Source organism: Hylobates moloch, unplaced genomic scaffold, assembly GCF_009828535.3.
Source record: "Hylobates moloch isolate HMO894 unplaced genomic scaffold, HMol_V3 SCAFFOLD_1, whole genome shotgun sequence".
NCBI lineage: Eukaryota > Metazoa > Chordata > Mammalia > Primates > Hylobatidae > Hylobates > Hylobates moloch.
Genome location: NW_026652276.1, coordinates 188,093,277 through 188,106,842, shown reverse-complemented (window position 1 = coordinate 188,106,842; position 13,566 = coordinate 188,093,277). Strand labels below are relative to the sequence as shown.

Sequence of the window (13,566 nt, the reverse complement as noted above, 5' to 3'; positions counted from 1 at the left end):
TCCATGTGCCATGTTGATTTCCTGCACCCATTAACTCGTCATTTAACATTAGGTATATCTCCTAATGCTGTCCCTCCCCCCTCCCCCAACCCCACAACAGTCCCCGGAGTGTGATGTTCCCCTTCCTGTGTCCATGAGTTCTCATTGTTCAACTCCCACCTATGAGTGAGAACATGTTTAACTTACTGAAAAATATAGATATAGACATATAACAGTCCTTTCTTCTCTACCTTGAGATTTTATCCAAAATTAAATGTTATTTTAGGCTTGAGGTTCATCATTATGTATTCTTTTTTATTTATTCAAAAATATTTATTGTCTGTCATATGCGAAGTATTAGTGATACACAGTGAAAGTCACAAATAAAGTCCTTTCCCATGTAGGGCTTTTATTGTAGTGAGGAGCCCAGTGGCGACAAGTGCTATGATGAAAAATAGGGCACAGTAAAGGATAGAGAATGAGGATGGAAGGAAAGTGCTATTTTATATAGGCCTTTCCAATCAAGAGACATTTTAGCAAAAATCTGAAGGAACTGAAGGAGTGAGCCAAGCAGCCATCTGGGGCAAGTGTTCCAGGAATAGATCCCTGAATTGGACAGGCTTGTAATAGTCACAGAACAGCCAGGAGGCCAGAGTGACTGGAGCAGAGTGAGTGAGAGTAAAGGAGCAGGAGTGAAGTTGGAGAGCGAGCAGAGCAGGGTTTGGGTGGAGAGCAGATGCAGAGTCTCCATCATCACATATTCTAAGCATTGTCTAATATGTCATGAATGACATAATTAATATTGAGTATACATTTAGAGTTATTTCATTGTAACCACCATAGCTATATAAGTACCATTTAAACCCCTTGGTCCAGTAATTCTGATCCATTTTTTACTGAGATTTGTCTTGTGCAGATAGTGATTACATTGCCAAATTTATATATGGCAATGCTTCTTTCTCCCTTTTTGTGTGGGTTTGATGTTCTATATAAAGGAATATTCCAGATTGCTGAGGCTCCAATATTTTTGTAATTTTAACTATTTTAGGTAAATCTTTTTAAAATGTATAACATATTTCCCTGCTTTGTAAAGAGCATAGGAAATATAATCTAATCTCCTTTCTCAGTTTCCTTGTTAGTTGTTAGTTTCTACCCATCCTTGAAATGAAGGCATTCCCCAAGATGCTCTCTTCTCTTCCTATTTCATATTTTTCCTAAGTGGAAAACCTCACCCAGCAATAAAGTTTTCTGTGTAAACCACCATATCTTATGCAAATAGAGATTTTTATTTCTTACTTTCTGATCTTTATGCCTGTTTTTCCATGCCTGTTTCACTGTCCAGGATCTGCAGTACAGTGTTGAATAGAACTGGTAAGAATGGACTGCATTTACTTGTTTCTGACCTGGGGGTAAAGCATTCAGTATTTTACTGTTTTAAGTATAGTATTAGCTATAGGTTAATGATATAATTATGTTAGCTGTAGGTTTTTGATAGAAGGCCTTTGTCAGACTAAACAAGTTCCCTTCTATTCTTAGTTTTCTATTTTTTATTATAAATGGTGTTGAGTTTCATTAAATAGCTTTTTCTGCATCTATTGAAATAATCATGTGGCTCTACTCTTTTATTCTGCTAATGAAGCATATTATAGTAATTTATTTTCAAATATCAAACCAACCTTAGTCATGATGTATTACCCTTTTTATGTATTCCTTGATAGTTAATGTATCCTTTTACATAGTCCTGGATACTGGTTTACTTAATTTTTGTTAAGGATGCTTACTTACGTCTATATTCATAAGGAATATTGTCATAAAATTTTCTATGTCTTTATTTGGTTTTGGTAGCAAGTTAATACTGGCTTCACTGAGTTTGAAAGTGTTTCCTCCTCTTCTGTTTCCTAAAAGAGTTTGTGTAGAATTTGTTTTTTTTTTCTCCTCAAGTGTTTAGTAGAATTCACCAGTGAAGCTATCTAGGCCTGCAGTTTTCTCTGTAGAAAGGCTTATAACTACACCTTAATTCATTTAATAGAGAAAGGGCTATTTGTGTTATCTATTCTTCTTGAATGAGCTTTGATACTTTGTGACGTTGAAGGTATTTGTCTACTCATCTTAGTTATCTAATTTGTCAGAATAGTCTCTGTAATACTTACTATCCTTTTGTGACTTATTTGTTTAAAGACAGGGTTCCACTGTGCTGCCCAGGCTGGAATGCAGTGGATATTCACTGGCACGATTATGGTGTGCTACAGCCTTGAACTCCTGGGCTCAAGGGATCCTTCTGCCTGAGCCTTTGAAGTGGCTGGGACTAAAGGGATAAACCACTGTGCTGAGCTCACTTAACTATCTTTTTGATGTGTTTAGGACCTGTAAGAATAACCTCTTTTTCATTTTTGATATTGTTGATTTGTGTTCTCTTCCTGTTTTTTTCTCGATCAATCTAGCTAGGAGTTTAGCAACTGTGTTAATCTTTTCAGTGAAACAACTTTTAGCTTTATGAGTTTTCTATTTCATTGATTTCTGCTTTTATCTTTTTTTTATTTTCTACTTTTTGCTAGTTTCAAGACTTTCTGTTTATCTTTGGATTTGTGAGTTTTCTTTGCTATTTTTTAAGATTTATTTGAGACTTTACATCATTGATTTTAGACCATTTTCCCCACAAATAAGCATTTAACGTTGTAGATTTTCCACTAAGCACTGCAATTTTTCTGTGTTATGCTTGTGTCTTCATTCAGTTTGAAATATTTTTCTAATTTCCTTTGTGATTTCTTATTTGGGTCATGGATTATTTAGAAATGTGTTTTTAAAATGTCAAATTACTTTTGGGTTCTGCATATATCTTGTTACTGATTTCTAATTTAATTCTGATAACAGAATTAAATGTTGATGGTTTTACCTTTTTTTAAGTAAAAGCAAGTTTATTAAGAAAAGAAACAAAAGAATGGATACTTCATAGGCAGAGCAGCCAAATGATGATTTTTAATGATTATTTTAAATCATCATTTAAAATCTGATGAGTTTAAATTAAATTTTATCTTGTGAGTGTGATGGCAAAGAACACTCCTAATTTTCTTTTGCCAGAAATGTATTTCACTTTCATCTTTGAAGGATATTTATACAGAAAATAGAAATATGGGTTTGAAAGATGTTTTTCTCTTAACACTTAAAATATGTTCCACTGTTTTCTGGCCTCTATGCTTTCTGATAAGAAGACATTACTTATTAAAATTAGTTCCCTTGTATGTAATCTTCTTTTTTTTTTTTTGGCTAGTTGCAAGATTTTCTGTTTATCTTTGGTTTTCAGCAGTTTATGATGTGCCTAGGCATAGTTCTCATCCAAATTATCCTGTTTGGGATCTGCTGATTTTCCTGAATCTGTAAATTCATGCTTTTCATTATTTTGAGAAGTGTGAGGCCTTTTCCCCACCCCCCAAGTAGTTTTGCTGCCTCATTCTCTCTCTGCCCCATTATTTTCTTTTCTTACAGGAGTCCAGTTACCAGTATATTAGACATTTTGCAGTTGTTTCTTAGGTTTAATTATTTTTTAGTATTTTTTCTTTTCTCCAGAGAGATTTCTGTTAATTCTGTCTTCAGGTTCATTGACTCTTTCCTCAGTCATCTCTACGTATAATTCTTCTACTAAGCCTATCCAATCAATTTTACAATTTCAGCTACTATAATTTTTAAGTTTAAATATACCTTTTTTTTTTTTACATTTTCATTCACTCTACTGAGATTTCCTATTATTTTATTTATTGTGAGCATATTTTTCCTTGCCTCATTGCGGTTCTTGCCTGATAATTCTAGAGTCTGGTTCATCTCAGGGTTAGCATCTCTTGATTGTCTTTTCCCTTGAGAATTGATAAAATTTCCTAGCATTTTATATGTGTAGTAATTTTGAATAAATCCTGAACACTGTGAATGTTATGTTGTGTAGAACCAGGATTTTGTTTTTTTTGTTTTTTTTTCATTTCTTATAAGCATGTTAGTGATTTTGCTTTATAGGCAGTTAGCTTGGTTATACTCAAACTGTGTACTGTCATACCTTCAGTTGGCCACACCTCAATCAGTGCACTTCTTTAAGCCTCAACTGCAAGCCACATTTAGTTTGCTCTGCACATGCATTGTTGATAGTTAGCTGAAGACTCGTGCCGAGTTTAAACATAAAATTAGGCGGTCTTCTCAGGCTCTCTCCTTTTCAAGCTCCCTCTCTCACTCTCCAGCAGCTCTGTACCACTGCTGTGGCCTTATAGTTGTACTCCTTTTTGTAGTCTAATTTATCCAGTTTACTATCCAACATGGTTTTTCCTAAATCCAAATCATTAACCACATTTTGTGTATTGCTTAAAACCCATCATTGGTTTCCTGGTACCTTTAGGATAAATTCCTAACTTGTTAGTAACCTATACAAAGTACACCTCTTGCTGCCTCTGTCTCTTCCAGGCACTTATACTCCATTTGCACTGAATGTCTTGTGGTTTCCCAGGTGCCTCAGCTTTCCCAAACTCCTGTGCTTGGGAATCCAAAACTTTTTGAGTGTCAACATGACGCTCAAAGGAAGGTGCTCACTGGACCTTTTCAGATTTTGGATTTTGGGTTACTCAACCTGCATAATGTTTTAACTATTCTCACTAGACTCTGAGCTCCTGTATGGAGGGCAAACATGTACACACACACACGCACACACACACATGCGTACAATCCTGTACATTGTCTATTTTTAGCAGAGATTAAGGGTTATAAATTAGGAATTTAATGATTAAAGGTCCTATATTTTACCTTTCCTCGTTGATTTTGATCATTTGTATGAGCCAAAACTGTCTTCATTATGTTTCATTATCTTTGAAGTGTGTATAATATATTTACATTTTTGATTTTACGTGTTTTGAGCCTCAGTCATTATTTTCACACTAAAAGCCCATAACTAAGACCTAGGATTTTACATCAAGTAAATGATGATTTATACGTCCCTGTTGAACAGTTTCCCAACCATGGCACTATCAACATTTTGAGCTGGGTAATTCTTTGTTATAGGGGCTGTTCTGTATTCCGTAAGATGTTTAGCAGCATCTTTGTCCTCTACCTACTAGATGCTAGTAACAAACTTGTACCCCCATCCCCAACTGTGACAATGAAAAATGTCTTTAAGCAATACCAAATGTTTCCTGGAGAACAAAACTGCCCACAGTTGAGAATCACTGCTGTAGAACTCTCAACTGAAACCTAATTCATGAAATGCCCAACTGTTGTGCCCTATTAGAAACATTGTACTGGAGCCTACTTGAGGGTAGAAGGTGGGAGCAGGGGAAAGAGCAGAAAAAAATAACTATTGGGTACTAGGTTTAGTGCCTGGGTGACGAAATAATCTATACTACAAATCCCCATGACACAACAAACTCCTGTGTAATAAATCTGCACATGTACCCTTGAACCTAATAGTTAAAAAAAAAAAAAAAGAATCAATGTCTGTTTATTATATTCACTCTGGTTAAAAGCATATGATGTTGTTCCAATTCTTAATTACTTTTGGTCTTGCCTAACTCTTTTGTGAAACTTAAATGTGTTCATTTGACTTTTACCTTATTAGTGGAACTACCGTCTTCTTGCATATGCCTTCCTTTTTTCATGGGCTTATTTAACCACTGAACCTTTTGGAAAAAATAAGAAGAGTGGGGGTGTTGAAATTTGTTAGTGCCATGTTCCACATATTTTAAGCTTTAAAAATCATTACCGACAGTGGTTAGGGAGAGGAGCAGACTTCTGTTAACTTAGTCTGCATTTGATATAATATGAAAACTGTTAGTCACGGTGTTTCTCACGTCTCAAATTTCTTTGGGTTGTTTTTCTTTAATGTTGCCTCTTCTTTATCTTTCCTTTTTTTTTTTTTTCAGGCTATTCATGCTCTTATGGAAAATGCTGTGCAACCCTTACTCACTTCTGTGGGAGATGCTATAGAGGCCATAATCATCACCATGCATCAAGAAGACTTTTCTGGGTAATTACTTTTAACCAAATTTTTAATAACTTTTACTGCCTTTGTTTTGTATTCCCACCTCTGTGCGTACTCCCTAAGCTGCCCCCCTGCCATCCAGGGCCTTGTTCCTTTTGTGATGGCATTATTTTTCAGCCCCCTTCATTACCCATTGTGAGCGCCATTCACAGATTAAAATTTTTCAGTTCTCATTTTCATCACTTCTCTCCTCTTTTTAAAAACTTTCTTTATGAACAGCATCACATTACATGTACATACATTTCTTTCTTATTGAAACACAAAATGAGTCTGTGGGACTTAGCCAGGTACTTCAGGACTTTTGGTAGTTTTTACCCTCTTCCCTTCCCAAGCTTGTCTTTTTCCTTACTTCTCACAAATACCCTCTGCTTCAGCCCCTTTGTTACCCCTTGGCATAGGCATGGTATTCCTTGTGTAAAATGCCCTGCCTCTGCCACTGTGCTAGTCCAAATCCTGCTTTGGCTCTTGGCAAGCTCCAGCCCAACCTCCTCCAAGATTGATTTTTCTTCCTTGGAGGTTATGTGACAATCTAATCTGCTCACATCACACCTAGCCACAAACACTGTGGTGCTATTCCAAACCTGTTTCATGTGTGTCTTGCTCATCCATGTCATAGGTATCCTGAGAATAACAATCATAGTTCCTAATCCAATATTTACAAAAATCTTTTAAAATAGAGTAAAATGGTTTTAGTTCAGTGTATTAGAAAACTATGGAGCATTTAGAATAGTTATTTGCAAATGCTTGCTGTGATTTTTAAAAAACCACATTAAAGCTAAACACTCAAATATTAATATGTAGATATATATTTTATATTCCCAAGTTCATAGTTATTATTTTTGAGCAGTCCTGTTTCTCTTTACATTCTTGTTTGAAAGAATATCTGTTTTATGAAATTTCCCTCTACTAGTTTAGCTATTTATAAAAAAATAGATTATTTCGCTGTCCTCTACTTTTTCAAATTATTATTTCATTTACAAAGTTTCTTTTTTTTTTTTTTTTTAACTTTTATATTAGGTTTGGGGGCACATGTGAAGGGTTGTTACATAGGTAAACACGTGTCATGGAGATTTGTTGTACATATTATTTCATCACCCAGGTATTAAGCCCAGTACCCTGTAGTTATCATTTCTGCTCCTCTCCCTCTTCCCACCCTCCCCCATCAAGTAGACCCCAGTGTCTGTTGTTTCCTTCTTTGTGTTCATAAGTTCTCATTATTTAGCTCCTACTTATAAGTGAGAACATGTAGTATTTGTTTTTCTGTTCCTGCTATAGGTTGCTGAGGATAATAGCATCCAGCCCCATCCATGTTCCCACAAAAGACATGATCCTGTTATTTTTATGGCTGCATAGTATTCCATGGTGTATATCTACCACAGTTTCTTTATCCAGTATGTCACTGATGGGCATTTAGGTTGATTCCATGTCTTTACTATTGTGAATAGTGCTGCGATGAACATGCGCATGCATATGTTTTTATGGTAGAATGATTTATATTCCTCTGGATATATACCCAGTAATGGGATTGCTGGGTCAAATGGTAGTTCTGCTTTTAGCCCTTTGAGGAATCACCATACTGCTTTCCACAATGGTTGAACTAATTTACACTCCCACCACAGCGTATAAGTGTTCCCTTTTCTGTGCAACCTCACCAGCATCTTATTTTTTTGGCTTTTTAATGATAGCCATTCTGACTGGTGTGAGATGGTATCTCATTGCGGTTTTGATTTGCATTTCTGTAATGATGAGTGGTGTTGAGCATTTTTTCATGTGATTGCTGGCTGCATGTATGTCTTTGTCTTCTTTTGAGAAGTGTCTGTTCATGTCTTTTGCCCGCTTTTTAATGGGGTTGTTTGTTTTTCCCTTGTGAATTTGTTTAAGTTCCTTATGGATTCTGGATCTTAGACCTTTGTCAGATGCATAGTTTGCAAATATTTTCTCCCTTTTTGTAGATTGTCTTTTTACTCTGTTGATAATTTCTTTTGCTGTGCAGAAGCTCTTAGGTTTAATTAGATCCCGCTTGGCAATTTTGGCTTTTATTGCGATTGCTTCTGGTGTCTTTGTCGTGAAATCTTTGCCTGTTCCTTTGTTCAGGATAGTATTGCCTAGGTTGTCTTCCAGGATTTTTATAGTTTTGGGTTTTACATGTAAGTATTTAATGCATCTTGAGTTGATTTTTATGTATGGTGTAAGGAAGGGGTCCAGTTTCAATCTTCTCTGTGTAACTAGCCAGTTAGCCCAGCACCATTTCTTGAATAGGAAATCTTTTCCCCACTGCTTGCTTTTGTCAGCATTGTCCAAGATCACATGGTCACAGATGTGCGACCTTATTTCTGGGCTTTCTATTCTGTTCCATTGGTCTATGTGCCTGTTTTTGTACCAGTACCATTCTGTTTTGGTTATGGTAGCCTTGCAGTTTAGTTTGAAGTCAGGTAACGTGAGTTCTCCAGCTTTCTTCTTTTAGCTTAGGATTGCCTTGGCTATTCAAGCTCTTTTTTGGTCCCATATGAATTTTAAAATAGTTTGTTTTTAGTTCTGTGAAGAATATCGTTGGTAGTTTGATAGGAATAGCATTGAATCTGAAGATTGCTTTGGGCAGTATAGCCATTGTAATGATACTGATTCTTCCTATCCGTGAGCATGGGATGTTCTTCCATTTGTTTGTGTCTTCTCTGATTTCTTTGAGCAGTGTTTTGTAGTTCTCATTGTAGAGATCTTTTACCTCCCTGGTTACCTGTATTCCTAGATGTTTTATTCTTTTTTGACAATTATGAATGGGATTGCCTTTCTGATTTGGCTTTCAGTTTGGCTGTTGGTGACGTATAGGAATGCTAGTGATTTTTGTACATTGATTTTGTATCCTGCAACTTTGCTGAAGTTGTTTATCAGCTGAAGGAGCTTTGGGGCCAAGACTATGGGGTTTTCTAGATATAGAATCATGTCGTCTGCAAACAGAGATAGCTTAACTTCTTCTCTTCCTATTTAGATGCTCTTTATTTCTTCCTCTTGCCTGGTTGCTCTGGCTAGGACCTCCAATACTGTGTTGAATAGAAGTGGTGAGAGAGGGCATCCTTTTCTTGTGCTGGTTTTCAAGGGGAATGCTTCCAGCTTTGGCCCATTCAGTGTAATGTTGGCTGTGGATTTGTCATGGATGGCGCTTATTATTTTGAGGTATGTTCCTTTGATACCTAATTTATTGAGAATTTTTAACATGAAGAAGTGTTAAATTTTATCAGAAGCCTTTTCTGGGTCTATTGAGATAATCATGTGGTTTTTGCCTTTAGCTCTGTTGATGTGATGAATCACATTTACTGATTTGCATATGTTGAACCAATCTTGTGTCCCAGGGATGAAGCCTACTCAATTGGCCTGAAGTTTTCTTTTTTTGCTGTGTCTCTGCCAAGTTTTGGTATCAAGATGATGCTGGCCTCATAGAATGAGGGTTGGGGAGGAGCCCCTCTTCCTCCATTTTTTGGAATAGTTTCTGTAGGAATGGTACCAGCTCTTCTTTGTAAATATGGTAAAATTTGGCTGTGAATCCATCAGGCCTCAGACTTTTTTTAGTTAGTCGGCAATTCGTTACTGATTCAATCTCAGAACTCATTATTAGTCTGTTCAGGGAATCAGTTTCTTCCTGGCTCGGTCTTGGGAGGGTGTATGTGTCCAGGAATGTATCCATCTCTTCTAGGTTTTCTACTTTTTGTGTTTAGAGGTGTTCATAGTGGTTTCTGATTTTTTTTTTTCTCCTATGGGGTCAGTAGTACCATTTTCTTCCTCATCTCTAATTGCATTTATTTGATATTCTCTCTTTTCTTCTTTATTAGTCTAGCTAATGGCCTATTTTATTAATTTTTTTCAAAAAGCCTACTCCTGGATTCATTGATCTTCTGAATGGTTTTCATGTCTCTATTTTCCTCAGTTCAGCTCTGATTTCTGTTACATCTCATCTTCTGCTAACTTTGTTGATTTCTTCATGCTTTTCTAATTCTTTAAGTTATAAAGTTAGGTTGTTAATTTGAGATTTTTTGGCTTTTTGATGTCAGCATTTAATGCTATGAATTTTCCTCTTAACACTGCCTTAGCTGTGTCCCAGAGATTGTGATATGTTGTATCATTGTTCTTGTTATTTTCAAAGAACTTTTTTTTTTTTTTGAGACGGAGTCTTGCTGTGTCGCCCACGCTGGAGTGCAGTGGTGTGATCTTGGCTCACTGCTGCCTCCACCTCCTGGGTTCAAGCGATTCTCCTGCCTCAGCCTCCTGAATAGCTGGGATTACAGGCCCACACCACCCCTACCCCAGCTTATCTTTGTATTTTTTTTAGTAGAGACAGTGTTTTGCCATGTTGGCCAGGCTGGTCTCCAACTCCTAACCTCAAGGGATCCAGCTGCCTCAGCCTCCGTAAGTGCTGGGATTACAGGCATGAGCCACCACGCCCAGCCCAAAGAACTTGTTGACTTCTGCCTTAATTTCATGTATTTACCCAAAAGTCATTCAGGAGCAAGTTGTTTAATTTCCATGGTTTTGAGCAATTTTCATAGTCTTGACTTCTATTTTTGTTGTATTGTGGTCTGAGAGTGTGTTTGGTATGATTGATGTAATTTTACATTTGTTGAGGATTGTTTTATGGCCAATTACGAGGTCAGTTTAGTGTATGTGACATGTGGCGATGAGAAGAATGTGTATTCTGTTGTTCTGGGATGGAGAGTTCTGTAAAGGTCTATCAGTTGCATTTGGTCCAATGTTGCGTTTAGGTCCTGGATATCTTTGTTAATTTTCTGCCTTGATGATCTGTCTAATACTGTCAGTGGAGTGTTGAAGTCTCCCACCGTTATTGTATGGGAGTCTTTGAAGGTTTTTGAGATTTTTTTTTTTTTTGAGAGAGTCTCGCTCTGTCCCCCAGGCTGGAATGCAGTGGCGTGATCTCGGCTCACTGCAAGCCCTACCTCCTAGGTGCACGCCATTCTCCTGCCTCAGCCTCCTGAGTAGCTAGGACTACAGGCGCCTGCCACTGTGCCCAGCTAATATTTTGTATTTTTAGTAGAGACGGGGTTTCACCATGTTAGCCAGGAGGGTCTCGATCTCCTGACCTTGTGATTCACCCATCTCGGCCTACCAAGGGGCTGGGACTATAGGCGTGAGCTACCGCGCCTGGCCGAGACTTCTTTGAAGGTGTCTAAGAACTTGCTTTACGAATCTGGGTGCTCCTGTGTTGGGTCCATATATATATAAGATTGTTAAATCTTGTTGAATTGAACTCTTACCATTATGTAATGCCCTTCTTTGTCTTTTTTGATGTTTGTTGGTTTGAAATTTGTTTTGTCTGAAATTAGGACTGCAACCTTTGCTTTTTTCTGTTTTTCATTTGCTTGGTGTATTTTCCTCCATCCCTTTATTTGGAGCCTGTGAGTGTCATTACATATGAGATGGGTTTCTAGGGTGATCTCAGTGTTCCTTCCCCAAACTGGAGGCAGCAGAGGAAGGGATCTTAGTAGTGGTTGTGGCCAAGGGTCGTTTGCTTGTCTCCTGGGGGCTCCATCCCAGACAGATGCATGTTAGCACTCACTCACTGCAATCAGCCCAGTGGGGGAGGGTCTAAGCTGTAGGCCTAGCAGGGAGTGTCTATGCTGTGGGCCCAAGCCAGGGGTTCTCCTGGTGACAAGCAGTGGGGTGAGGGGCAGGGGGACCTGTGGGAGGCAGACTGGTTTCCTCTCCTTGGGTTGACTGCAGCTTGCTGGAGGTGTGGATAAGGTACTTATGGTCTTTGCTCCTTCATTAATCCAAGGGTGACAAGGGCAGTTCCATTACAGGGGCAGTGGCAAAGAGGCACTCAGCTGCCGCTGGAGGCTCTGCCCTTGGAGTTGCCGAGTTGCTACTGGCTTGATAGCTCTGGCTGGGGATGGCTGGAGGCCCAGGCCTGCCCAGTGAAGAGATATGGGAACAGGTACCCATGTAACAGTCTGGCCACTTTTCTGTAGAGCTGCTGCAGTATGCTTGGGGCCCACTCCAGTCCCTGGTAGACTCAGATTTTCCAGTGCTTGGAGTTACCACCGGTGAAAGCACTTTTCTGGGCAGTGGGGGTTCCCCTGGCTCTGTGTTGCTCCCGGGTGAGCCGTTGTTCTGTTTTGCTTTTCTTCGTTCTCTGTCGGTCAGCTTGTTTCCTTGATTAGTCCCTGAGTACCTGGATGTTTCAGTTGAAGGTGTCTGTTCCTCTCCTTGAGAGCTTTGCACACTAGCTGCTTCTAATTGGCCATATTGACCTCTCCCACACGGGAAATGTGGGAAATGTCAAAAGATCAATCTAGGCTGGGCACATTGGCTTATGCCTGTAATTCCAGCACTTTGAGAGGCTGAGGGGGGCATACTGCTTGAGCTCAGGAATTCGGGACCAGCCTAGGCAACATGGCAAAACCCTGTCTCTACAAAAAATACAAAAATTAGCTGGGTGTGGTGGTGTGCATCCGTAGTTCCAGCTATTTGGGGAGCTAAGGCAAGGGGATGGTTTCAGGCTGAAGGAATTGAGGCTGCAGTGAGCTGTAATCGTGCCATTTCACTCCGGCACAGATGACAAAGTAAGACCCTGTTTCAAAAAAGGAAAGATCAGTCTCTATTTTAAAAAAATATATGAAGCATAGGCTGGGCGCGGTGGCTCACGCCTGTAATCCCAGCACTTTGGGAGGCAGAGGCGGGCGGATCACAAGGTCAAGAGATCGAGACCATCCTGGCTAACATGGTGAAACCCCATCTCTACCAAAAATACAAAAAAAAAATTAGCCGGGTGTGGTGGCGGACGCCTGTAGTCCCAGCTACTCGGGAGGCTGAGGCAGGAGAATGGCGTGAACCCGGGAGGCGGAGCTTGCAGTGAGCCCAGATCACGCCACTGCACTCCAGCCTGGGCGATAGAGCGAGACTCTGTCTCAAAAGAAAAAAAAAATAAAATAAAAATAAATAAATATATATATATATATGTAGCACAGAAGGGTAAAGTGAATTCTACCAAAAAAAAAAAAAATACTGTATTTGGAACTCAATATGACATAGGACTATACAACTGCTGATTACCAATATTTGAGATGAAATGGTTTTTGTTCAAAAGTGATCTGAAATGTCCCAGTTAGATCAATCATGAATGCCTCTCAGAAGGGAGCCAAAACAAGCTGATTTTTGAAGGCTTATTCTATAATAACAGTGGTCACATACTTTTAATTTAATTGGTGAGCTGCAACTAGTGCCTATAGATAACACATTAGACATTAACAGATGACAGTTGGTTCCCAAAGAGAAATGTTTTTACTAATTTGCTTAAATACTAGTGAGCCAAACTGTTTCTTCAACTGATAGGTTGCCATGAGTATGAAGCATTATTTTAAGGTGCCTAACATTGTCCTTATTTTTTTTCCCAGTTGCTTTGGTGACTCCATTTCAGCTCAGTGTATACAGCAGTCATTTGAGATTCATATGTACAGCAGTCAGTTGAGATTCCAGTGAAAATTATTCATATATAGCAGTACAGGCATATGGAGCACTGCTGCTTTTATTTAAAGTATTGCCTCCATGGCAGTAATTTTCCTACTTTGTAGAAT

The 13,566-nt window shown here is 38.6% G+C and overlaps 1 protein-coding gene across 1 annotated transcript in view; it reads left to right on the top strand.

The window, feature by feature from the left end:
- The window catches only part of COG5 (component of oligomeric golgi complex 5), a 379,224-nt gene that overhangs the window by 312,093 nt on the left and 53,565 nt on the right, over positions 1-13,566 (top strand). The window contains exon 17 of the mRNA XM_032761356.2: positions 5,868-5,971. Coding sequence (XP_032617247.1) covers positions 5,868-5,971 — 104 coding nt within the window. The remainder of the gene's footprint in view (positions 1-5,867; positions 5,972-13,566) is intronic.